This window comes from Paramisgurnus dabryanus, chromosome 9, assembly GCF_030506205.2.
Source record: "Paramisgurnus dabryanus chromosome 9, PD_genome_1.1, whole genome shotgun sequence".
In the NCBI taxonomy this organism is placed as follows: domain Eukaryota; kingdom Metazoa; phylum Chordata; class Actinopteri; order Cypriniformes; family Cobitidae; genus Paramisgurnus; species Paramisgurnus dabryanus.
This window is the reverse complement of record NC_133345.1, coordinates 27530686-27555087: the sequence shown is the minus strand read 5'-3', so window position 1 is coordinate 27555087 and position 24402 is coordinate 27530686. Positions and strand designations below refer to the sequence as shown.

General features: G+C 37.0%; 1 protein-coding gene across 1 annotated transcript in view; it reads right to left on the bottom strand.

Annotated features, from left to right (window-relative positions):
- LOC135773705 (protein MTSS 2) overlaps window positions 1-19629 on the bottom strand; it is a 30926-nt gene extending 11297 nt beyond the window's left edge. The window contains 4 exon segments of the mRNA XM_073815776.1: window positions 823-907; window positions 14614-14687; window positions 14855-14916; window positions 19104-19629. Coding sequence (XP_073671877.1) covers window positions 823-907; window positions 14614-14687; window positions 14855-14916; window positions 19104-19175 — 293 coding nt within the window. The 5' untranslated portion in view covers window positions 19176-19629.
- Between the last annotated feature and the right edge of the window lie 4773 nt (window positions 19630-24402).

The window sequence follows — 24402 nt, the reverse complement described above, 5'->3', positions numbered from 1 at the left end:
TAGGAAAAATATTGAAACTCTTTGGTTATTTTAGCGCTGCTAATGGTCTAATCAGATTCAATGGATTATGCTAAGCTATGCTAAAAGTGGTATCACTAGACCCGGAGATCAGCTGAATGAACTAGACCACATCGCCATGATGTTTCTACAGTAGCCCTAAACGGACAAACTGTTCTATAGATCGTGTTTTGTCACTACGTTGTCTCAGACGATGACGCGTTTGTTCTGTGGTGGCTGCCATAGCTTCTGTGATTCGCTTCGAAAAGGAGGGGTGAGCTGTGGACTGGAGCCATTGGTTGCAATTCACAGTCTCACAACTAAATGCTGCTTAAAGTCCCACACTGCACCTTTAAATTTTGTCACTGCTAGATGCCGCTAAAAGTCCCACACTGCACCGTTAAATTTTGTCATAGTCATGTATAGTCATGTTGTCTACTTCCATAGCACTTTATAGCGCTCATTACAATTATATAACTGTATTAAATAATTGTAAACATTCTTTCCAACACATATTCACAGAGCATAATCATAAAGGTTTGGGAGTAGTAGTAAAATAATGATTTATAATAATGATAATTTTTGAGTGAACTTACTTTAAGACCCTCAAGCTCTGTATCTATTTATATAGTCCTGCTTTACTCTTGGTCTCTCTAAAGACAACACATTAAAGCCTTAGAGGAGACTGATTGATCTATGGATGTTTGCTCATCTCTGCAATGGAAAATCAATGCCTGGGATAGACATAAAATCCTATCTCTGCCGTCTAACTGGCGGGGAGTAAGGCATGAAAGTAGCCACGTCATAGTTGGGTCGATCACTTACTTTGTGAAGTGCCGCAGTTTGGCCTCGATACTGCGGTGACGCATGCACATCCGAGTTAAGGCAGAGCCGATGTCTCTGGTAGCACCTAACAAAGAGAAATGGATGTTAAGTATATGAAAAGATTTTAAATGTCGAAACTGCCAAGTTTCACCTTTGAAAACATATAACACTCATTTATATGTCATTTAAATGCATTGGCCACAAGGGGGCAGAATAAGGATCAAAAAGGCAAGTCCAACAGAGATAAACTAAACACTTGGGAGATAATTGTGCCATTATTCACAAGAGACAGAACTTTAAAGGAAAACTTTAAACGCAAAGTGCTCTTCTCAAACCCCATGGCATGGATCCATCAAGCAACGCTCGCTTTGGTGACCTTGAGCATAATGGTGTTAACTTTCCTCTCCAGCCATGTGTAATTAAAATGGGGTCTTAAGTTGTAAAGTCCACCCTGTTTGAGCATTGACACAACCAAGACTAAATTCAATCTCGCTGCCATATCTGATGAGATTTAGCCCTGTCGGTATCAGGGCCAGTATGTCACAGTTTAGCACAGCTAAGGTCCCCACACAAAGCATTTCAAAATATTCTTAGGATATGTAATTATCATAAAGTGATGATACCAAAATTACAAGGTACACTCAGGACGTAAATGCCTTATGCATTTTCCCATGAGGTGCACGCTCTCCCGCTATGCAACTTGAAATAGGAGCAGCACAGAAGAACAGTACTGCACCTTCTCCATCAAACCTGGTCGAAAGGGAAAAGGAGGGAACCCGGTAAAGGGATATCCCCCTATTCTTTCACTCTGTATCTGCCTTTCCTGTCCGCTCATGTTTCCCAAGCACTATTATTACAGGAGAGAATGAGAGAAACCAGTAATAACCTGCCCTGCTATAACACAAACAGAGATATAAAAAAACAAGCTACTGAAGAACTGAAACACCAGAAGTGAAAAGCTTCATACTTGTGAGCTCATCTCAAAATGAGTACAGCAGCTCTTTTGAGGCATACAGAATTAATACAAAATACTGCTAAGTACAAACATTTGATAGATTTAGAATTTTTTTAAATCAAAATCCTATTTCACATATGCTGCTATGAAAGCTTCATAGTCTAAACTTAAAAACAAATAAAAAAGACTAATGTCTAAAATGTTCCTATAGATGTAATTGATAACTGGTGGAGCATAGTGCTGGAAATGTCAAGGTCATGGGTTTGAACTGATCAAATGTATATGACGTCCCTCTGGTTCATGTAGCTCATCCGGTAGTGCATTAAATTAACAGTGCAAAAGACTGTGGATTTGATTTCTAGGGAATACTTACACTGATAAAAACGTATACATTAAATGGACTTCGGATAAAATGCATAAATGGTTTAAAATGTCTGCCAAACGCTATTTAATGTTTCTTCTTCTAAACTGAAGAAAATGAAATCATGTTTTGATACAGAAATTATTATTATAATTTTTTTGGCACATCGGGTGGGGTGCAATGAAAAACTGAACGATTGCCAAACCAGGTGATGGTAAAAGGAAAGAAAGGTTGAAGATCAACCAGCTGAATCTCTGGTCTGAGGGGCTGTGCTCAGGAAATGATACAAAAAAACCTCCCATTTGGCCAAGACCCACGAGTTCATCTATAGTGTCTGTCTGCTGATAAAAGACCACTGTCAGCACACTGTGTACTTGTGCACGTCTCACATCCATTTCTCAATATTCTTCAGCAAACAAAATCAAGTTCACTGCTGCTGGTGTTGAGACGAAACAGAGCTATTCCTTAAAGGAATAGATCACCCAATAATGACTCAACATTTACCCATCCTCATGTTGTCTTGTATGAGTTTCTATATTCTGTTCAAGATATTTTGCTAAATGATGGTGATGGTATCCATAGGAAAAACGAATACTTTAGAAGTCAATGGGTACCATCAACTGTGTGTTTACAACCATTTATCAAAATATCTTATGTGTTCAATGATATAAGGAAACTCATACAGGTTTAAAACAACATGAGGATGAGTAAATACAGAATTTTTAGGTGAACTATCCCTTTAAAGTACACATCAGGAAATCTGCACAAATACACGTTTCAGCATTACATTCACAGATGCGGTTTAGCTAAAAAATTATGAGCTTTTTATCTCAAAAACAGACTCTCTCAACCTCACTGCTAAGTCGATACGCCCAAACACACACACACACACACCTGCCAGCATCCTCTTCCCTTCCCTTGAGGGATCAGCTGACAGCTCCATCCTGAACGCTTTCAGAGACTTCCTGTATTCAAACGTCCCCTGGACTTCCACCCTGACTGGACACGCGCAGCTTTCACAGCCTTCCCTTTCAGATCCCAAGACCCCGAGTTTCAGATGCTTCATTCAGAGTGCCCATGCACCTGCCCATGACTGAGAAACTATGTGCAGATCTGTGCCAGTGCAGGCATCGCAAGCGTAATCCTTGAGAAATGAATCAGTGGCTCACAGATATAATCAGAGTAATGTGGAAGAAGGAATCCTGGTTTAATGAAGTTCAAGTTTTTAAACTCCTGCAGGAGTGGGGTTGGTAACAAAAGCAGGCATAGTCTTATTTAAGTCCTACTGCTAAATAGACAATTTAGACAAATGTACAACAGAACAATACATGTGTGTGCATCAATGGTTGGATAGTGCAGATTAAGGTGTGGTATTATCCCCTTCTGACATCACAAGGGGAGCCAAATTTCAATGAGCTATTTTTTCACATGCTTGCAGAGAATGGTTCACCAAAACTTAGTTACTGGGTTGATCTTTTTCACATTTTCTAGTTTGATAGAAGCACTGGGGACCCAATTATAGCACTTAAACATGTAAAAAGTCATGATATGTCCCATTTAATGCAGCTGTAATTAAAATAGGTGGTAAGAAGATAAAAGTGTTAGTAATCTACCCAGAAAAATATTTTGTTCTCTTTTATGTAAAACAAGTTAGTGAAGACGCTATCGTTTTAGCCATAACATTTGATAAGGTAACGGCCTTCATAAGACAAACATCAGAATTAAAAAGGACATGTACATGGATGAAGACGCTTGAAAGAGATAGTTCACCCAAAAATGTAAATTCTGTCATAATTTTCTCACCTTCATATTGTTACAAACCTGTATACATTTCTTTGTGCTGATGAACACGAAGGAAGATATTTTGAGGAATGTTTGTAACCAAACCGATCAGAGGCCCCATTGACTTCCATAGGAGGAAAAAAGAATATTATTGAAGTCAATGGGGCCTCTGATCGGTTTGGTTACTTAATGGCAGAATTTTCATTTTTTGGGTGAACTATCCCTTTAACTTTTAACATCCTCACACTTTAACTTTATTTATTTCTTGCTTTGCATATTCTTTTTAACTATTGTTTTTTTCTAGATTGTCTATTTTTTATATTTTACTGCCTATGTAATTTATTGTTTGTAAATATAAAAATCTTATAAAAATAATAACTTTACTGTACCAAGTACATATGGCATTAAAGATCTTGAATCTTCTCTTTCTTTCTTTCTTTCTTTCTTTCTTTCTCAAGGCAATATTGTAAATACAGCCACATGTTCCAGCATTAAATTCAAGCATTAATACACAAAATGAAAACAAACTTGCTCAGCATTTCCCTCTCTCTCTTGTTTTTTTAACCGCCTGAAGATGTCTGTGAATCGTCCTGGTTTTTATGTAACAATCTAATAAACAGAAAAGCTGAATCCCAAAGGCAGAGAGGGCTGCACATGCCCCCCTTCACACATTCTCGCACGTTCAGTACAACATGCATACACACAGTGAGACAGTTAGACAGAGACAGGAAGACCACGACAGCAAATCTCAGCTTAGCCCCCTGCCTTCACTGTATCTGTTCTCAATTACTCCAGACTGCCCTGGACTCTCTCCTGGCATGGGGAGGCGACATAAAGGATACCCGTGTGTGTACGGATTTTTGTGCTAGTGTACGGGTGTGTTTATAGCCACTAAGACTTCCTGTCTGAAGGAGAGAGCACTGCAGCTAAAAATACTCCCAAGCCTCCAGATGTGTTTCACATTAGAGTTTCAGCGCACTTTTACATTTAACCATGAAGTGTAAAATATAAAAAAAGGGATCCCAAGCTTTGACTGGGGATGAACCGTTTAGGTACAAATACATTCGGAACCAATATGTACCTCTGAGGTACAAGTATGTACTTCTTAAATGGGACATTTCACATTCACGATACTTTTTTAAGATGTCAAATAAATCGTTGGTGTCCCCAAATTCATATGTGAAGTTTAAGCACAAAATACCATACAGACAATGCATTATACCGTAGTATATAAAAAACGCCACTTTGTAGGTGTGAGCAAAATTGTGCCGTTTTGGGGTGTGTCGTTTTAAGTGCAAATGAGTTGCACTGATCGCCATAATGATTGTGGTGTCCATTATTCTCTCTCTCTCTCTCTCTCTCTCTCTCTCTCTCTCTCTCTCTCTCTCTCTCTCTTTCTCTCTCACACACACACACACACACCCTCTCTGGACTAAATGACAGTGCCGCAGTTGGATAGTGCAAATTAAGGGGCGGTATTATTATAATAAGATCCCCTTTTGACGTCACAGAATATTTTGACTATACCACGGAAATTTGTGAAATCAGGTTGCTTACAGCATTTAAACATGGAAAAAAATAAGATTTTCATGGTAGGTTCCCTTTAACTCTTTCCCCGCAAGCATTTAAAAAAAGTTGCCAACCAGAAAAGTTTAATGTCTTCCAGAAAATGTTCTTCTTTAAATATTTAAACACACAATATCTCAAATGAAAGAACAGACCCTCAGCTTAAAAAAAATGTTTTATCTTACCGTCATTTGTTCTCATTTTAGCACCTCTCAAATATAGGTAGTTTTCTTCAAAAATACCAAATTTTGAGTAAAAAGCTATAATAATTGCATTTTGATGAAGGACTTTTGATAGAGATCAGATTCAGAGCGATGATCAAAACATACACAGAGTTTGAACTGTTTGCCCTAAGGGAATACTTCCAGGTTTTATAAGTTGTGTAAATGGTGGATAATGGTGGAAATACGGATTGCCGGAAAAACTCATCATTGGCAGGGAAGCGTTTTCTCTTATTGGCAGGGAAAGAGTTAAGGTGCAGGTGTACTTTATAAAAGGGTACCGTCTCAGTGACAGCTAGGGACCATTTTTGTCTGATAGTGTGTACAATATGTATCCCTGTTTTTTTCTGTCAGCCTGTCTTTAGAGATAACAGCAGTATAGTTTAGTCAGTTGGAAAGAGATGTCGATATTATCATCCAGTATGAAGTTGTCCATTGTTTATTGTATTCAATACATATATGCTTTGATTCAAATTAAAAACATATTTTGTTGCAAGAAATTGCAAATGTGTCTCTGTTAGTAGGGGTATGCAGGGCAAAAACTCATGCGGGGTTAGTTGTAACACACACTGTTTACATTGTTGCACAAGGTTGAGCGTTTTGGTGTTCCGGTATTTTTTCACGCTGCCAAAAGACGATAACCCGCAAATTATTGGAAATGTATAATGTTTTTCCAGAGAGTTATTGATGAACGAGTGTTTTGGTGGCATGTAAGTAAAATTTTTTCATCATATGTTTTTTTTTCGGTTTCTAAGTTGAGTGTGTAAGATACCAAATCCAATGCTGTGTCATATAAAGCAGTCTTGTTGACTAAAACATAACATTGTTTTGAAATATGTATGCAGCTCTTAGCAACTTTTTGGTGGGCTTGAAAATATTTTGACCCAGCGGGGTTAATTGTAAAGCTGTGTTACAACTAACCCCTCAGCACTTATGATAGCGCAATTCTTGCTGTTGTTTTAAATAGGCTACACAGGAATGATAGCTGGCTGCCAACAAAATAAATGTACCTGTCTTATCAAAAATCTTGTTTTTTTCATATCTTTAATATTGATTGATTAAGGTCACGTCAAAGATTGAAATCATAATGAAATGAATGGCTTAAATCAGACTTTGATTCTCATTATCTCATAAGTTGATTTTTGAAACTTTGGTTATTACAGACTGGGTCACATATAAAAAATGTTTTGTCATAATTGTGCTGCTTTTTCTCACATATTTAGATATTTGTATCCATTTATAATTGAACTATTGTTAGAAAAGGGCTGGATGAATGAATACAGTGTGGATACCTGTCTATTATATATAAATATTATACTAGGGATGCACCGATACCACTTTTTTGGAATACGAGTACGAGTACGAGTAATTGCATTTCAGTACTTGCCGATACCGATACAGAGTACTTAATAAAAAAACATGATTTAAATTTACAGGTAACAGCTTTAGTCATATAATTTAACAAAAAAACAAAGGACTAGTTTTCCAGTTTGTTGTAAACTCTGCCTCGATGGACAACACAAGAGGCATTAACCCCTTACACGCCGCTCAAACATAGACATTTCTCACACCGTGGTATCGATTCCAGGTATCGGGGGACTTTTAACAAGTTCGAGTACTTTAGAAAATGTGGTATCGAGGCCGATACCCGATACCAGTATCGGTATCGGTGCATCCCTATATTATACACAATATCCACTTCAAGTATATAGACAAAATAGTATTGAAATATTTGCCTGCAAACTTAATTTTTAGCAAGTGTTATAACTAACCCCCTGCCTGTTACAATTAACCCCACCTATGGTGTAAGTTGTAACGTTTGCACTTCTGTCACATTTGGTGTAATTGGCCAAGAATGGTAAGTAATAGAAACAAACATCAAATGTTCATTTGTAGCAGAGATGTGTGTGTTGCTCGTGTAAAAATATAATAAATCAAACTCAAAAATGTTTGAATGATTGAGCCAAAACCAAAAAGCGTTAGGTTGTGCCCCGCTCTCCCCCACACTGTTTAGGCATCATTTGGCAGTAGACAAATCAGCCTGATCTCAAAGGAAAACTATTTTACAAGGTTGATGTCTGTATTAATTTCTAAAAAGTACTGTATTAGAAACAAAAACAATAATAACCCCCCCCCCCTAAATTGTACATCACTGAGGTAAAAGCAGATCTAAAATGTATGATTAAAACTTTATACTTTATATTGTTGTGAGACTGTGTTAGCACAACAAACATCAGTTTTTCATTTTCTCATGCTTTCTAACATCTCTGTTTACACTTTTTATTTCGTCTTTACTTTTTCTCTATGTTAACTTTCTTTTCAACAGGATGTCGCTGAACACTTTGTTTTGTTCTTTTAATACTTTTTATTGTTTTCGCACGTCTCTGGTATTAGCTGAATGTAACAGCTGGACGTAACTGATTCCAAACTAAACCTGTTGATTCTGGAAGCTTCTAAATGCACTCCAGGTTTCCTCTCCACTCGGGACAATACTTGTGGTATACGCTGTTAAAAGAGTCATGCAATGGGTGTTTACTGGGACATTAGTCAGCTTTCATCCGTTGGTTCATTCTTTCTTTCAACATTTCACTTCCAAGTTCCAACTGTTTATATTTTCAACAACGTTTAACAAAAAGTACTGTGGCAGTAGCATGTGGCAGAGATGGTGTTACCCATTAATAACATGATGGTGTGATTATAATATTTATGTAGCATAATTTTATATTGTACATTACAGTTAGATAACCAAATAAAACAAAACAGTTGAAACCATCTTACTACATTATAGATTCTGATGTTTATTTTCCAAGAATCCACACAAGAATAGGCATGGGCCGATTACCGGCTTCAAGGTATACCGAGGTTTAAAACAGTCAAGGTTTCAAAACCACTGAAATATTCTGTGATACCGTCTCCAAGGTATGAGCTGTGTTTATACAAAATTCATTAAATCATTAAGTCATGTGATTGATTTGATGTTTACATTTAATATACATTACAAAAATATTATATATTTTTTGAAAGCATATTATAATTTAAAGGCTTTATTTTTACCTGGCATTTAAAAAATAACACATTTTAGTGTTGCAATGGCAAAACCGTAACACCGTGAAACCGTGGTATTTTTGCTAAAGGTTATCATACCGCCAGAATCTTATACCGGCCCATGCCTACACAAGAATGAAAAAAAAAAAATGGTATTTCCATCAATGTATGTCAAAAACAAACCATGGTACTAACTATACAGTTGGTACTAGGCATGGGCCGGTATAAGATTCTGGCGGTATGATAACCTTTAGCAAAAATACCACGGTTTCACGGTGTTACGGTTTTGCCATTGCAACACTAAAATGTGTTATTTTTTAAATGCCAGGTAAAAATAAAGCCTTTAAATTATAATATGCTTTCAAAAAATATATAATATTTTTGTAATGTATATTAAATGTAAACATCAAATCAATCACATGACTTAATGATTTAATGAATTTTGTATAAACACAGCTCATACCTTGGAGACGGTATCACAGAATATTTCAGTGGTTTTGAAACCTTGACTGTTTAAAACCTCGGTATACCTTGAAGCCGGTAATCGGCCCATGCCTAGTTGGTACATAGTATATACACAGGTTATACTTTTTTTGTTTTACTTTGTTATTATTACCAATGTACACACATACAAGCCTTAGTTTAGCAACTATAATGGTCACAAGAAGGTAGCAAAGTTGTCACTAGGCGTTTTCAAAAAGTACACTTTTGTACTTGCATACTGATACCTCAGGTACATATCTGTACCTAAATGGTACATATTAGGACCTTCTTAAAAGGTACCACCCCAGTGACAACTTTTGTACCTTTTTTCTGAGAGTGTATGACTTAATAAAACTGTGCAAATTGTAGCAAGTGTGAATCTGACGGTGCCAAGTAAGGCAAATTTTTGCCCATGCCCCACACTCCAGATGGCTGGCACGGATACATGCCATCTGCCAGTCCAGAGCTGTAGGAAAGATTAACAGGCGACTGTGTCCCACTGACACACACTCACACTAACATGCACAAATTCAGTCTGTGTGTCAGAACAAGGTAAAGAGGATTACATATCTTCGCCTCGCCACTGCAAGCCAGAGAAATCGCCTCTGAGCTCCTACCATGTATAGACATTCACGCTCATGCACACATATACACTGAAAATACAGTCTGTCATGACAGTAAATGATAAACACATGCATATAGACCCAAGAGCCATCATTAAAACACGCCTCGGTGCTGATCCCATGATAGAGAGTTGTGTGACTGTCTCCCCTCATGTGTTATCTCTTACAACATAAGAAATTACCCATAAGACCAACTATACACTTACACGTGAAACTAAATCACTGTGGGCTGGCAAATTGCAGCGTATGAACGCTGACATCGTGTACACACACGGATTGAGAGGACCTAGACAAATAAAGCATATGTCATTCTAATAGACTTGTGTTCCAGTAAACATCCCTCCTCTTACATTCATCACTTCAAGTCAATGTAAATAAATAGGGCTATTCTTAGAGTCCAGACATTCATGCGCTGGTCAAACACACACATCAAACGCTATAATGTCTGTATAGCATGTGCTCTAATAGATGGCTTTCAAATCCCACATCTGTTCTATAAAAATGCTGACCGTGATGCTGTAACTATAAAGATCACAAGCCAGACAGTTCGACTCCTTTCCTATCAGAGACATGGGAGTCAAAATAATGTTGATCGGAAAGGTATGAGAGAGAGAGAAAGAGAGAGAGAGAGACATGTAATCTTTTTTATTCCTCTGTCCATCCATCCATCTGTATTATCTCTATATCTGTCTATTTATCTGTATAAGTGTCCTATCTATCTATCTATCTATCTATCTATCTATCTATCTATCTATCTATCTATCTATCTATCTATCTATCTATCTATCTATCTATCTATCTATCTATCTATCTATCTATCTATCTATCTATGTCTGTCAGGCTGTCCGTCTCTATATCTGTCTGTCTATCTGTCTGTCTGTCCGTCCTTCCATCTCTCTATCTGTCTGTCTGTCTGTCTGTCCGTCCTTCCATCTCTCTATCTGTCTGTCTGTCTGTCCTTCCTTCTCTCTATCTGTCTGTCTGGCCATCCCTCTCTATATCTATCTATCTGTCTGTCAGTCTTTCTGTCCGTCCTTCTGTCTCTATATCTATCTATCTGTCTCTCTTTCTGTCTATCTATCTATCTATCTATCTATCTATCTATCTATCTATCTATCTATCTATCTATCTATCTATCTATCTATCTATCTGTCTGTCAGGCTGTCCGGCTCTATATCTGTCTGTTTTGTCTATCTGTCTGTCCGTCCTTCCATCTCTCTCTCTCTATCTGTCTGTCTGTCCTTCCGTCTCTCTATCTGTCTGTCTGGCTGGCTGGCTGGCTGTCCATCCCTCTCTATATCTGTCTGTCTGTCTGTTTGTCTGTCCGTCTGTCTGTCTATCTGACTGTCCTTCTACCTATCTGTCTGTCCTATCCATCTGTCTATCTCTCCGTTCTTCCGTCTCTATATCAGTCTTTTTGTCTATATATCTATCTGTCCGGCTCTATATCTGTCTCTGTCCTTCCTTCTCTCTCTCTGTTTGTCTGTCCGGCCATCCCTCTCTATATCTATCTGTCTGTCAGTTTATCTGTCTGTCCTTCTGTCTCTATATCTATCTATCTGTCTCTATATCTATCTATCTATCTGTCTGTCAGGCTGTCTGTCTCTATATCTGTCTGTCTATCTATCTGTCTGTCCGTCCTTTTATCTCTCTATCTATCTGTCTGTCTGTCTGTCCTTCCTTCTCTCTCTCTGTCTGTCTGTCTGGCCATCCCTCTCTATATCTATCTGTCTGTCACTTTATCTGTCTGTCTTTCTGTCTCTATATCTATCTATGTGTCTGTCTGTCTCTATATCTATTTATCCATCTGTCTGTCTCTCCGTTCTTCCGTCTCTATATCAGTCTGTCTGTCTGTCTATATATCTATCTGTCCGGCTCTATACCTGTCTCTCTGTCTATCTATCTATCTGTCTGTCTGTCCTTCCTTCTCTCTATCTGTCTGTTTGTCCGGCCATCCCTCTCTATATCTATCTGTCTGTCAGTCTATCTGTCCGTCCTTCTGTCTCTATTTCTATCTATCTATCTATCTATCTATCTATCTATCTGTCTGTCTGTCTGTCTGTCTGTCTCTATATCTATCTATCTGTCTGACTGGCTTTCCTTTCGTCTCTCTATCCGTCTGGCTGTCTGTCCATCCCTCTCTATATATGTCTGTCTGTCTATCTATCTGTCTGGCTGTCCTTCTCTATATCTGTCTATCCTTCCGTCTCTCTATCTATCTGTCTATCTGTCTCTCCGGCTGTCCGTCCATCCATCTCTATATCTATCTGTCTGTCTGTCTGTCCATCCTTCTGTCTCTATATCTGTCTGCCTGTCTTATTCATCTATATTTCCGACTGTCCATCCTTCTGTCTCTATCCAATTTATTTTATTTATATAGCGCTTTTCCGAATTGTTTAATGGTGGAACTATATATATCTATCTGTCTGTCTCTCTCTCTCTCTCTGTCTATCCGACTGTCCTTCTTTCTATCTTTCTGTCTGTCTATCTATCGATCTATTTCAAACATAGCTTTAGAGTGTGAAAATTCAAAATAAAATCAGGTGTCTGTGATTGAGTTAAAAGACGAACCACTTGTTCACACACATTACATGCTCACGTCACTTAAAGGATGTGGTTATTTGTTTAGAGTAGTAACAGTAGTGAATGTGTGTTGGTATGGTGGGGTGATGGGTGAACAATGTGTGGCACTGGAAGCCGCTGAGATGAAAATCTGTCTGATGTCGGTGTTTTAGCGAGATCTCCAGCTGTGCCATGAGTGCCCCCAACCCGTCCCTAATTCAAAACCAATGCATGCCTACTGTCGCTGACACTTAATACCAGGGATTATCTACCGCAAGCTCATTGGCGGAGAGAAAATATCGCTTCAGTGTGGCGCTCCAAACACTATAAAAAACAAGGTCATCACACGCACAAATAATACAAGTAAGAAACCAGCAATAAAGACGTCTCCTAAAACAGCCCAAAGGTCAATAGGCAAGGTCTTGTGATAAACCACAGTGTGTACTGTAAATACTTGTCAATTTACAATCATGGACAGTCACAAACAACAGTCTGCTCTCAGTCGGATGAGGTCAAAGGCATGCACTAAAAGTATTGACAGTTCAACAAACTAATTTATGGCAGTGCTGTGAGTTTGAAGTCCGGTGCAGAACAAAGCTTCCCCCCAGGACAAATGGAATCAATCTGGTTCACTGACATCTGCTAATGATTGTGAACTGGGCAGTAGGGTGAAGGTGGAAAGGTGGCTGAACTTCAGACTTCCCTTAGGTCTTTACTACACTACACCACAATAAAATGTTTTGCATAGTGTGTCTAATAATGTATTTATGCACTTCTCATTGAAGGCATGTACATTAGGGGAAATGCATACAATGTAAAGATTTATTGTGTACATATGTGTACTTACATTTAAAGTATCTAGATGTAATGACATTCTTGACCCTATCCCCAAACCAAAACCTTGAACAACATGCATGTACAGGGTTTCCCGCAGAAAATTTGTTAGTTAAGGTGGTAGGGTTGTGCAGGTGGGCGGAGCAGGGGCGTGGCAATTAAAGGGGTGGGGCGTATGCGTCATGATAAAAATATTTTTATTTAAAACACTTAAATAAAACTCAATTTTGAAGAAACTATGACAGAAAATGAACACATACTAGATTAATAATGAATTAAATGTTTTATCAACAGGCTAGTTATCCTTCAGACAGTGACGGACCATGTCTTTCTCTCATTTCGGCCATGTGGCGTTTGGTGAAATTTTTTTTTTGGACAACCTAGTTAAGGTGGTAGGGTATCCCAGCTTAGGTGGGCCGCCCGGACTGAAAAGTGCTGCGGGAAACCCTGATGTACATAGTAAGTACAATGTATTAAATGCTGGTGACCATACTGACCATAAAGTGATCTGTAGAGTATAAAATGTAAAATTGTGAAAATAAAATAAAGCAGGATTGCACCACTGTGGTTTTTTTCTCACGTTAGCCTCTCAAGTATCTCCTAAATGTGATGTAACCACTAGAACTGTGGGTAAAAATGGTTTACGGTCCACAGGATCCCAACACTGAGCTTCTCAAACCAGCATAAAACCATTATCTCTGACCCAAAACACCCATGAATCATATAAGCACATTATCTGTATAGAGCTAATGTGTGAAATAATCTATTCCCTTATGAAGTTACAAGGCAGATATGCGTTTTAGGTAATCCTGGTCTCCATGCAGTAGCCTTGCAGATTTTGGTAGCCAATAGCAACCAGCACCTTTGTCTAATGTAATTGGACACACACTAGCACACACACGATTTTGATTTGTGTATATGCGGTACAATTTACAAGCCAGATACGAATGAGTAATTCTGCTATGGGCCGACAGCTATGTCTGACCCACATCCTATAACCGTGTTGATAAAGACTAGATTTGCTTGGCCTTGTCTGGTCCCTGCAGGCAGTAATGAAAGGATTTTAATGGCACAGGAAGGATTCGGTTTCAGAGATCCAGTTGCAGCACATCTGAACTATGTGGAAATATGACTCTTAAGTCCATATTTCAGTCTAAAATAGAAAATGAGAGACGTTGAGCGATAGACAGCAAAGTAAAACCAATCGTGAACTTATCGAGCATACTGAACTTTCACCCACTGGCATCTATATGTGATCATTTGCCTGGATATCCAGTCACCCATAACTCTGTCAACATGCATCTGCGACCCAAAAAATTTGGTGACCTCAGCTGTTTATTGTTCAGCGTAAACATTTACCTCTTGTGTTGGTTGCCATATCTGCCACTTTCTGAAAGGCATCGAGGAACGCTGCAGCTGCCAACACCGCGGTTCTGTGAAGGAAACAAACAGCACATATATGCTGATAAAGAATAGGAAGCAACAGTGAAATAAACATAATCATAATCTGATTTCCTTAACTCAGGTTTTAAATTGTCACAAAAATTAACCCATTTGTTATAATTTAAGAGAGACCTTTTTATACAATAAAAGTTGTCACCTTAGCTGGGAGTGTAGTTTTGTGGCCTTTGCAATGTAGTCTTCCCACACCGGGTACGAGTACTACAAGAAAAGCAAAAACATGAGGGTAAGAGAGGGTTACTATCGACACAGGCCACATGTACCACAGAGATCAAGCAAAACCCATCAGATGAGGACCAGATGTTTCTTTAAACACAAAGAGTTATGACACTCTTCCATCTGTTGAGGGAAAACATTTGCTACACATCCTCCAGAACATCCACTGCACACTTATGGATACCCTGTCCATCACTGTGTTTTTAAACCAAAAGATCAGTATAGATGACCAGCATATGGTGTATTTTGGTGTACTGGTGTGCCTAGCAGACATTTGCACCTGCTGCACAAAACCATGCACCAAATCAGCATAATCCAACCTGGACCAGCATTCATGCTGTTGTAGGCATTTTTAAAGCATGGTGGTTCTTCGTTAATATTTGAAATAAATAGCAATAGAAGATTGGGATGAAGGTATATTAACAGTTCACTTAAACTTTTATACTGACGGTCATGAGCTTCAAATATACACTGAATTAGTTTAAAGGATTAGTCCATTTTCTTAAAAAAAACAAAAAAACAGATAATTTACCCACCTACATGTCATCCAAAATGTTGATGTCTTTTTTTGTTCAGTCGAGAAGAAATTATGTTTTTTGAGGAAAACATTCCAGGATTTTTCTCATTTTTATGGACTTTAGTGAACCCCAACACGTAACAGTTTTAATGCAGTTTAAAAGTGCAGTTTCAACGAACTCTAAACGATCTCAAACGAGGCATAAGGGTCTTATCTAGTGAAACGATTGTCATTTTTGGCAAGAAAAATAAAAAATATGCACTTTTAAACCACAACTTCTCATCTTCCTCCGGTCTTGTGATGCGCCAGCGCGACCTCACGCAATACGTCATCACGTCAAGAGGTCACGGAGGACGAATGCGAAACAACGCCCCAGTGTTTACAAGTGTGGAGAAAGAGGACCGTTCCGACGTTGTTGTATGTGGAATGATACAAATTAATGTCTTTGTGTCAGTTTATTGTTTAAAATGGTCCGCAAATGTGCGTTTCATATATGTAACACGTGACCTTTCCACGTCATTACGCAATTACGTGAGGTCGCGATGGCTCGTCACACAGCCGGAGGAAGACGAGAAGTTGTGGTTTAAAAGTGCTTTTTTTTCTTGCCAAAAATGACAATCGTTTCGCTAGATAAGACCCTTATGCTTAATTTAGAGTCCTTTGAAACTCCATTGAAACTGCAATTTTACGCTGCATTAAAACTGTTAAGTGTTGGGGCCCATTAAAGTTCATTAAAGGGATAGTTCAGCCAAAAACGATATTAAACCCATGATTTACTCACCCCCAAGCTGTCCGAGTTGCATATGTCCATCGTTTTTCAGACAAACACATTTTCGGATATTTTAGAAAATATTTTAGATCTTTCAGTTGATTAAATGTAATGTTACGGGGTCCACCCATAGTCCACGACCTTCAAGTCCAAAAAAAGTGCGTCCATCCTTCACAAATTAAATCCAAACGGCTCCAGGATGATAAACAAAGGTCTTCTGAGGGTAATCCGTGCGGTGTTGTTGTAGAAATATCCATATTTAAAGTTTTATTAACGTAATTTACTACCTTCCGGTAGCGCCGCCATCTTAGTCGCGTCCGCATTCAGGATGAGAGCTTACGCAGCCTACGGAGGCTACTCTGCTGCTGCTCTGTGCCCCCACCCTCCGAATTTGTCATACGTCACTAAGAAAAGTGCGTACACTACGCTAATACTCTCTCCTGAATATGGAGGAGTCTAAGATGGCGGCGCTACCGGAAGGTAGTTAATTACGTTAATAAAACTTTAAATATGGATATTTCTACAACAACACTGCACGGATTACCCACAGAAGACCTTTGTTTATCATCCTGGGGTCGTTTGGATTTAATTTGTGAAGGATGGACGCACTTTTTTTGGACTTGAAGGTCGTGGACTATGGGTGGACCCCGTAACATTACATTTAATCAACTGAAAGATCTAAAATATTTTCTAAAATATCCGAAAATGTGTTTGTCTGAAAAACGATGGACATATGCAACTCGGACAGCTTGGGGGTGAGTAAATCATGGGTTTAATATCGTTTTTGGCCGAACTATCCCTTTAAAATGAGAAAAATCCTGGAATTTTTTCCTCAAAAAACATAATTTCTTCTCGACTGAACAAAGAAAGCCATCAACAGTTTGGATGACATGGTTTATGGAATTTTTTTAGAAAATGTACTAATCCTTTAAGACAATGTGTAATGTACATAATCTTAACATTAATATAAACTGTAAACATTATTTATGCCTGCATGCTACTTATTAAACCTTACTGTATCTAACAAAACAAAGATGAGGAATACATCTGAGTGTTTTAACGGCTACAGGTGGTTAATTAGCTTTCAGGATGGACAAGCAAGACCACGTGGAAATTGAGAAGGTTAATGGAGGTTAAGAACATCCCACGAAACCACAAAGATGATCTATTCTTTAGTATTATACAGCTATTATCATTAATAACATTTTATCAGCCTGTTGTTAGCAATTAACTATTAAGCTGCAAGCCTGCACTAGATTTTAGTTTATTCATTTTGGTTATTATTTTGCTTAAACAATTATTCAGATAAGTATTTAGAAACTCACTGTCACTGCTTTATTATTGCTCTTTATTAATATAATTTGGTGTGACTGAACCATTCAGTTGCTTTTTAATGCTAGAAGCATGCAACAACTGCACAAAAAGCAACATTCATTTTGCCATTATTATTCATATTATTCAGTAACTGACTATATTAGACTATTATAAGCATATTTCAGTTGCTTCATTTTATGAAATAAATTGTTAAAAAATTAGTTTGTCCATCTCTTATAATCCCATCATCTGACAGAACCCTCTTTACGACTGTTGATATACTGCGTGTCAGACAAGCTGAGCATTGCCAGGATTGGCCCTGATCCAAGTCTGCAGCCTTTCACAATGTATGAACTCTAGATCTGGCGACTGGCCACTGAACGTCACTCAAACGCCAACTTGCAGCAATAACATTCACTACTGGAGGCACATGAGTACATGGAAACCATTTTTGGAACAGTACACGCAACCATGGGGTTCTGCTACGGCAATGCACCCGGCTGGCAGGCATTCCTTGCAACTTTTAAATAGCTGTAAGATATGAGATCATCTCCGAAAGATGGTCATAGTGCCAAGTGTACAGTTAAGCAGATTATACATAGCTTCTTCCAATAAAATAAATGCATGGACAAAGTAAATGTTAATTTAAGAGAAAGCTAAATTAAATACTTGCATGGCATTTAATATGGTATTTTAGAGATTACGCCTATTGTACAAGATAATGTCAACAGGGCTCTTAGCAAGTAAGAGTTAAGCTGAGGTTGAAATGTAAGCTCTCATAAGCTTTTATTTATGACCCATGCTTAATGCCTCGACATCACCATCGCATTTAAATCATCAATATTCCAGTGAGCCAACCTGAGTGCTATTTTAACTTAAGTCCAGGATAGTTGTTAAAGTCTTCTGCTTATTGTTCAACCATCAGCTACGCAGACTTGTTAGTGCACCGTTAACAAAGCATTAAACCATAAGTACAAATCATTGGGTTAAAATGTGACTACCTCTGTATTAACCTTAACATGCAATAACAGACACCAGCAGCTTTGGTAAAAATGCAAGACTTTCAAAACATTTGCATTTCTATTAAAGTCTGGCAAGGTGGGTGGTGCCAATTCTAAATAAAAAGCATGCCTAAAAAGCATGTTTAAGACGACAAATTCATTTTGAAGTGTTCCTGTTGCGCAGTTGGGTAGTGCATTGCGTTATACTTGTATACGGTTAATGTATAAGTTAAAAGAGTAAAGCATAAATGTAATAAATGCATAATTGAAATCAAATAAGGTGCATATTTTTAGAAAACATGAATGAGGGTGAAATATATATATATATATATATTTTTTTATTTATCAAAAATGTAAAACAACACAACAGGAATGAAAGGTATTGGTTTAGCATATTGTAGGTGCTACAAAATGGTCTAATTTTCATTTCACAACAAAGCCTCCATGCTGATAGTCACATATCATTAGTCACAGCATCAGTGCTGCAGGCAGCTGGACCCCTAATGAAAACAAAGGCAGTAAACCACAGACATCTCTTTGCAACATATTGCATACTTTGCATCACAGGTACCTTCATATCATTGACGATCGCCTGAAATAATCCACCCAGAGCACCGCACTCCTTCTCCACGCTCTCCATCATATCCAATAAAACGTTATTAGCCTACACTCTGAATGATGAACTAACTAGCAAATATTGCGATCCGAATGAAATAATGTCTTCTTCAAGGAGTATGATGAAAGTCGTCCATTACATCCCAATATCGACGGCTTGTTGATTTGGATGCAGGTGTGAGCAACACACATCAGATTTCGGCGAAACAATTGATGTTGTCGGGTGGCTCTGTGCCCGTTATCCAGGGAATGACGGTCGGGGTCAAAAGACCTGATTCTCCCCAACCCCCAGTCTAAGCTACGCCAAATGATACAGGGCACGAGTGGTGTATCATAGTAACAAATCTCAATGTATCAAATCCCGAACGAGCTGTAACGAGAGGCTACTGCATGAACACTACCACCACAAAACAGGGATTTTAGGATGAAATAAGGAGTGGGGTGATGCAGCGAAAGACGGATGTGTTATTCGATTCTCCAGGTTGGTGGGCGGTCCCTTAGGGACTGGGGGCGTGGCTTACGGGTAGACATATGGCATGTTGGTGTGTGTGTATGAGGAGAGGACAATTGAGCGGTGGTCCCTTTAAAGTAGCTTTAAAGTGTCTTTGTTTGCCAGGGACAAAGTTAACAGCACAGCTGCCGCTGCATGCCATTGAATGGACAGTGCACATTTTAAAGGGCAAAACATTAGGCTACTAAGACGTATAAAATGTTTGTAAACTAACGTGAATAAATATTGTGGTATTATAGTTTTTACTATACTAAACTGAAGTATATGATAGTAATTACTACACTTTGGTAATGCATACTTTAGGATTCTGTATTATTAACTATTGATAAACTAACTGCATATACTTTAATATTTACTATAAGTTTAACTCATTTGCCGCCAGGCTTTTTTCAAAGTTGCCCGCCAGCATTTTTTTTACTTTTCACAAAAGGCATTCCAGAAATTATTTTTTCTAAATATATATAAACATACACATATATCAAATGAAAGAACAGACCCCCTGCTTTCAAACAAACAATAAACAAACGGGAAAAAACGTTTCATCCCATCTATATTTTTTCTTTGCTTATAAACTCTTAAATATGGGTATTTTTCTATAAAAAAATAGCAAAAAGCAGAAATAATTTTTGTTTAGAAATTTTGTTAGAGATCAGATTCAGAACGATTATAAAAACAGTTAAAAAAATTAGTACAAATGTTTTACTTCTTTTTTTATAAATTGGGTAAGTGCGCCACCAATGGATAATCGCGGTATTACAGATTAACATAAAACTTCATCAGGAACATATTTTTATGCAAATGTTTTCTCTTAATTGGCGAGATAACTCGTCAATGGCGGGGAAATAGTTAAAAACACTATGGTATCTAGGAATTTTACTACCTTTTGCTAAAGTAAATACTAAAGGATCCTACAGTACTTTCATTTGGCTTCACAAACAAAATGGTCAGCAGTAGCATACACTGAAAAAAATGATTCATTGAATAAAAAATTTTAAGGTAAGTGGTTGCAATCAATTTATTTAAGCTACATTTAAACAAAAAAGATTAGTAAAGTAAAATAAAATATAAAACTTTTGTTTAAATGTAGCTTAAATAAATTGATTGCAACCACTTACCTTAAAAAAATTGATTAAATTCAATTAATCATTTTTTTTCAGTGTACCAATAGTTATACTGCATACTGCTTATTGTTAATGTTAATAAATGGAAACTTATTGTAAATTGCAAAATTGTTTTAAACAGTTTGTAACGGGTTGCAGGAAACTGATGTCTTGTAAAATACCATAAATAAAATAAAATGAATAAAAATAAAGTCTGGAATAAAATGAATTTGGGAGACGGATACGACATAAACAAAAAACCTTATTCAACATCAAAAACATCTCATAAAGACTTAAACAAGGTCACAGCCGAGTCTAAATATCTGGTCTTTCAAATCTGTCGATAGTACGATTTCAGGACTGCTCAATCTTACATAAACATATATTATACTCTAACCCCAAACCACAGCCAAGTTTTAAAGATTGAAGGCTTGACATAAATACGCTATGCAAATAGACTCAAAACACCAAGTGTTTAGTTGAAGTCACAAGGTCACTAAATAGTGATAATTTGTTTCTAGGGTGGGATGGGTGACAGCAAAATGTTCTGAGGAGATACAATTTTGCATATTGTGCGGTAACATTAGACATTCATCCAAAAGATCAGATTAAATACTGATTGCAGTTAACAAACTTTACCTTGATATCCCTCAGAATTAAATAAGGAAGTTTAAATGATCTATTATAATTCCTATAAAGCATATATCTGCCTCTCTCTGCTCACAAGAACCTTTTCCACATATTGTGAATGTGTGCAGGTATGCGACTATTTGACCATAAAATTTCTGGAAAGTTCACAGAGTTATGCAACCGTTTGGTCGAGAAACAGAAGGAGTTTCATATCAAATAAACACATTCTGACTTTAGCCCACAGTTTTCCATAGTTTTCATGGAAAACACTTAATACAGGATAAATAAAGCACATTGTTTACAGTTTCTAAGAATTACCACTAAATCTAGTAGCTTTGTGGTGTGGTTGGTTTACAATTTTCCAGAATAACATACAAAGATTTATTTGCTAATGATTTAATTGAAGTCACTGCCTGTTAGTTTAATAAACTTCATTTAGCTTCAAATTTTCTAAATGATTAAAACTAAATCTATATAATTTATATATTAATTTGGTTTTTGGCATGGTCTTGCACATCACTACATGACATTCAGGCCCAACAATGTTCACAATAGTTGAAATAATATAATAATTCAAAACCTAAAAAACAGCAGCATTGTTTATGCAATCCAAAATTACATTTTAGCAACAACAAAATACTCTGCTGACAACTCAACAAAAGGTTAAACCAAAATGGTTTAATTTATAGTTATGATATACTGTATTAGCTAACTGCAGACAACTGACCACAGTCAAACTGTAACCACAGTTTCCTGGAGTACTGCTAAAGAAATCTAAAAGCCCCCCAAAACCTTCCCAATAGAGGAGGATGTTGTTTTGTTCTTTTAACATCAAGAACATTCTGTTCTTTAAATTCCTTCAAAAGATAAAGTTGTAGTGAGCAACCTTTGACCTGTAACGCATTTGTGCAGCTGAAAATTTCATAATTTTGACATATTAGAAAGAAAATAAAGCATTTTTTTTTGAAGTGCTGGCCTTGTGTTAATAATGGCTGTACTGGACCTTTGGATGACACCAAAACACATAGATCCTCTGTGATTCTCATATGTGAAAGTGATTAGATAAAGTGCCTATTCTGCAAAAACAACTCACTGTATGTAAACAATTCTGATAAAGTATAATCTGTACTTGTAATATGACCACTTTCACTCTTCCAAGATCACCAATATTTTTTGAAATGCACTTACAAATAATGTCATTGAATGGCATGTTTTTGAGATCGTGCACATATGCTTTGGGTTACAGATATTTCTATGATCATGGTGATGCTTAAAATACCTTTCTAACCATAGTCTGTCAGCTGACTGGGGGGAGAACTGCGTGGACTGTAATACAAGCAAGTTCATTGCTCTTCTGCCCCCGCTGTCCCAGCAGAAGAGCCGGTGGAGTGCAGTGCGGGTCCTTGATCCACACTGGGGCCTTTACTGGGAACATTTGAGCCTGTGGAATTTCCTTTTGTGCAGTCTGTTAAGCCAAAGGATTCCTCAAGATCTGCTAAACAGCAAGGAGACGTGCACATCCCTGTGCCTCTGTGAGAGACAGGGAAAAGAAAATAGCAATCAAAATGTGGATTGAAATCACAAGAAAGATAAGATTTAGATGTATATGGTAAATATGATGTATAGTGTTTCAATGCAAGCAAGCAAAAACAGCGAAATTCCGCTAAAATAACAATAAAGTTATAATTGAATCATTCACATGTCATTTAAAACATATGACTTACTTATGTGAAAAACAAGAGGAAAAATTCTGAAGGATGTTGGCAACGCTCTTACTTCCATATAATGAAAATGAATGGTGACAGAGGCATAAACATTCTTCTTCTTTAAATCTCCAAAGGGCAAAAATTAACAAAACAGCAGGATTTGGAAAAGCATTGGAGTTGATGTCAACAACTGGATTTTTTTTTTAAACTATTCCTAAGAACAGAAAAATGTCAAATATATTTAATGAAAAATCAACCTAAAGATAAACCTTATTGAAATGACATCACTTATTACCATTAACATAAAAGTAACTTAATAATTGTTTCCTTTCGGTTAAGGGAAGTGAGAAAATCACCAGATTATAATTTATTATTTTTTAGTCCTATAGGTTTATAAACTCTCAGTGGTATACAGTATGCCTGTTTGGGAATCATTGCTTTAAAACTCTTTAACTGTCCCAAAGGTGGGACTTTTGGTATTACATTTTAAAACAATAATTTCATAGTCTAAATCTACACCAATCTTGACAAACTAAGAATGTAGTTGTTATATTTCAACACTATTTTGCAAAAATAGACCTAGTAAGAGTCATTTTCTAAAATGTCGCAGGCTTACAGGTGGGCCAAAGGTCTTATTACAAATTTATTTGTAAATATTCTATAAATCTGAAATAATCTTGACAAACGATATATTGTTGGAAAGCTCTACGAATGTAGTTTTCATATTTCAAAGCCATTTGATGATAGAGATTGTATAGTGACAGTCATTTTGTTAAATGTCACTGACCCCATATTCGTATATATTCATATATTCTTCAAATGAATTTATGAATCTTCAAAAATGACAACCTATATATCTTTGGAAAGCTGTAAGAATGTAGTTTTCATATTTCAAATGATTGCATAATTATAATGCAGAGACAGTAATTTAATAATTTGTGACAAGATACTGCATCTAACTGTTGACACCTAGTGGCTTTTGTTGGTAAAACCACTAAAAGTGTGACAGAAACCAATTTTTTTGTGATTTTAACTATTTTGTGATTTTTAACTTTTAACTTTGGTTCAGAACTAGTTGAGACTTGTATCTTTATTGTGTGTTTTGTGAGTAAAACCTTTTCATTTTTATGATTTTAAAAATGAAAAATACATACTGTATTGCAATAGTTTTATTATTTAAAATACAATTACACTGGTATAACTATTTTTTAAATTTAATATTCATAACTTCAAAGACTTCAATGACAAACTTTAAAGTGTCTTCTTTAAAAGACCAAGATTTTGCTTCTAGAGTTATAGACCATTTCT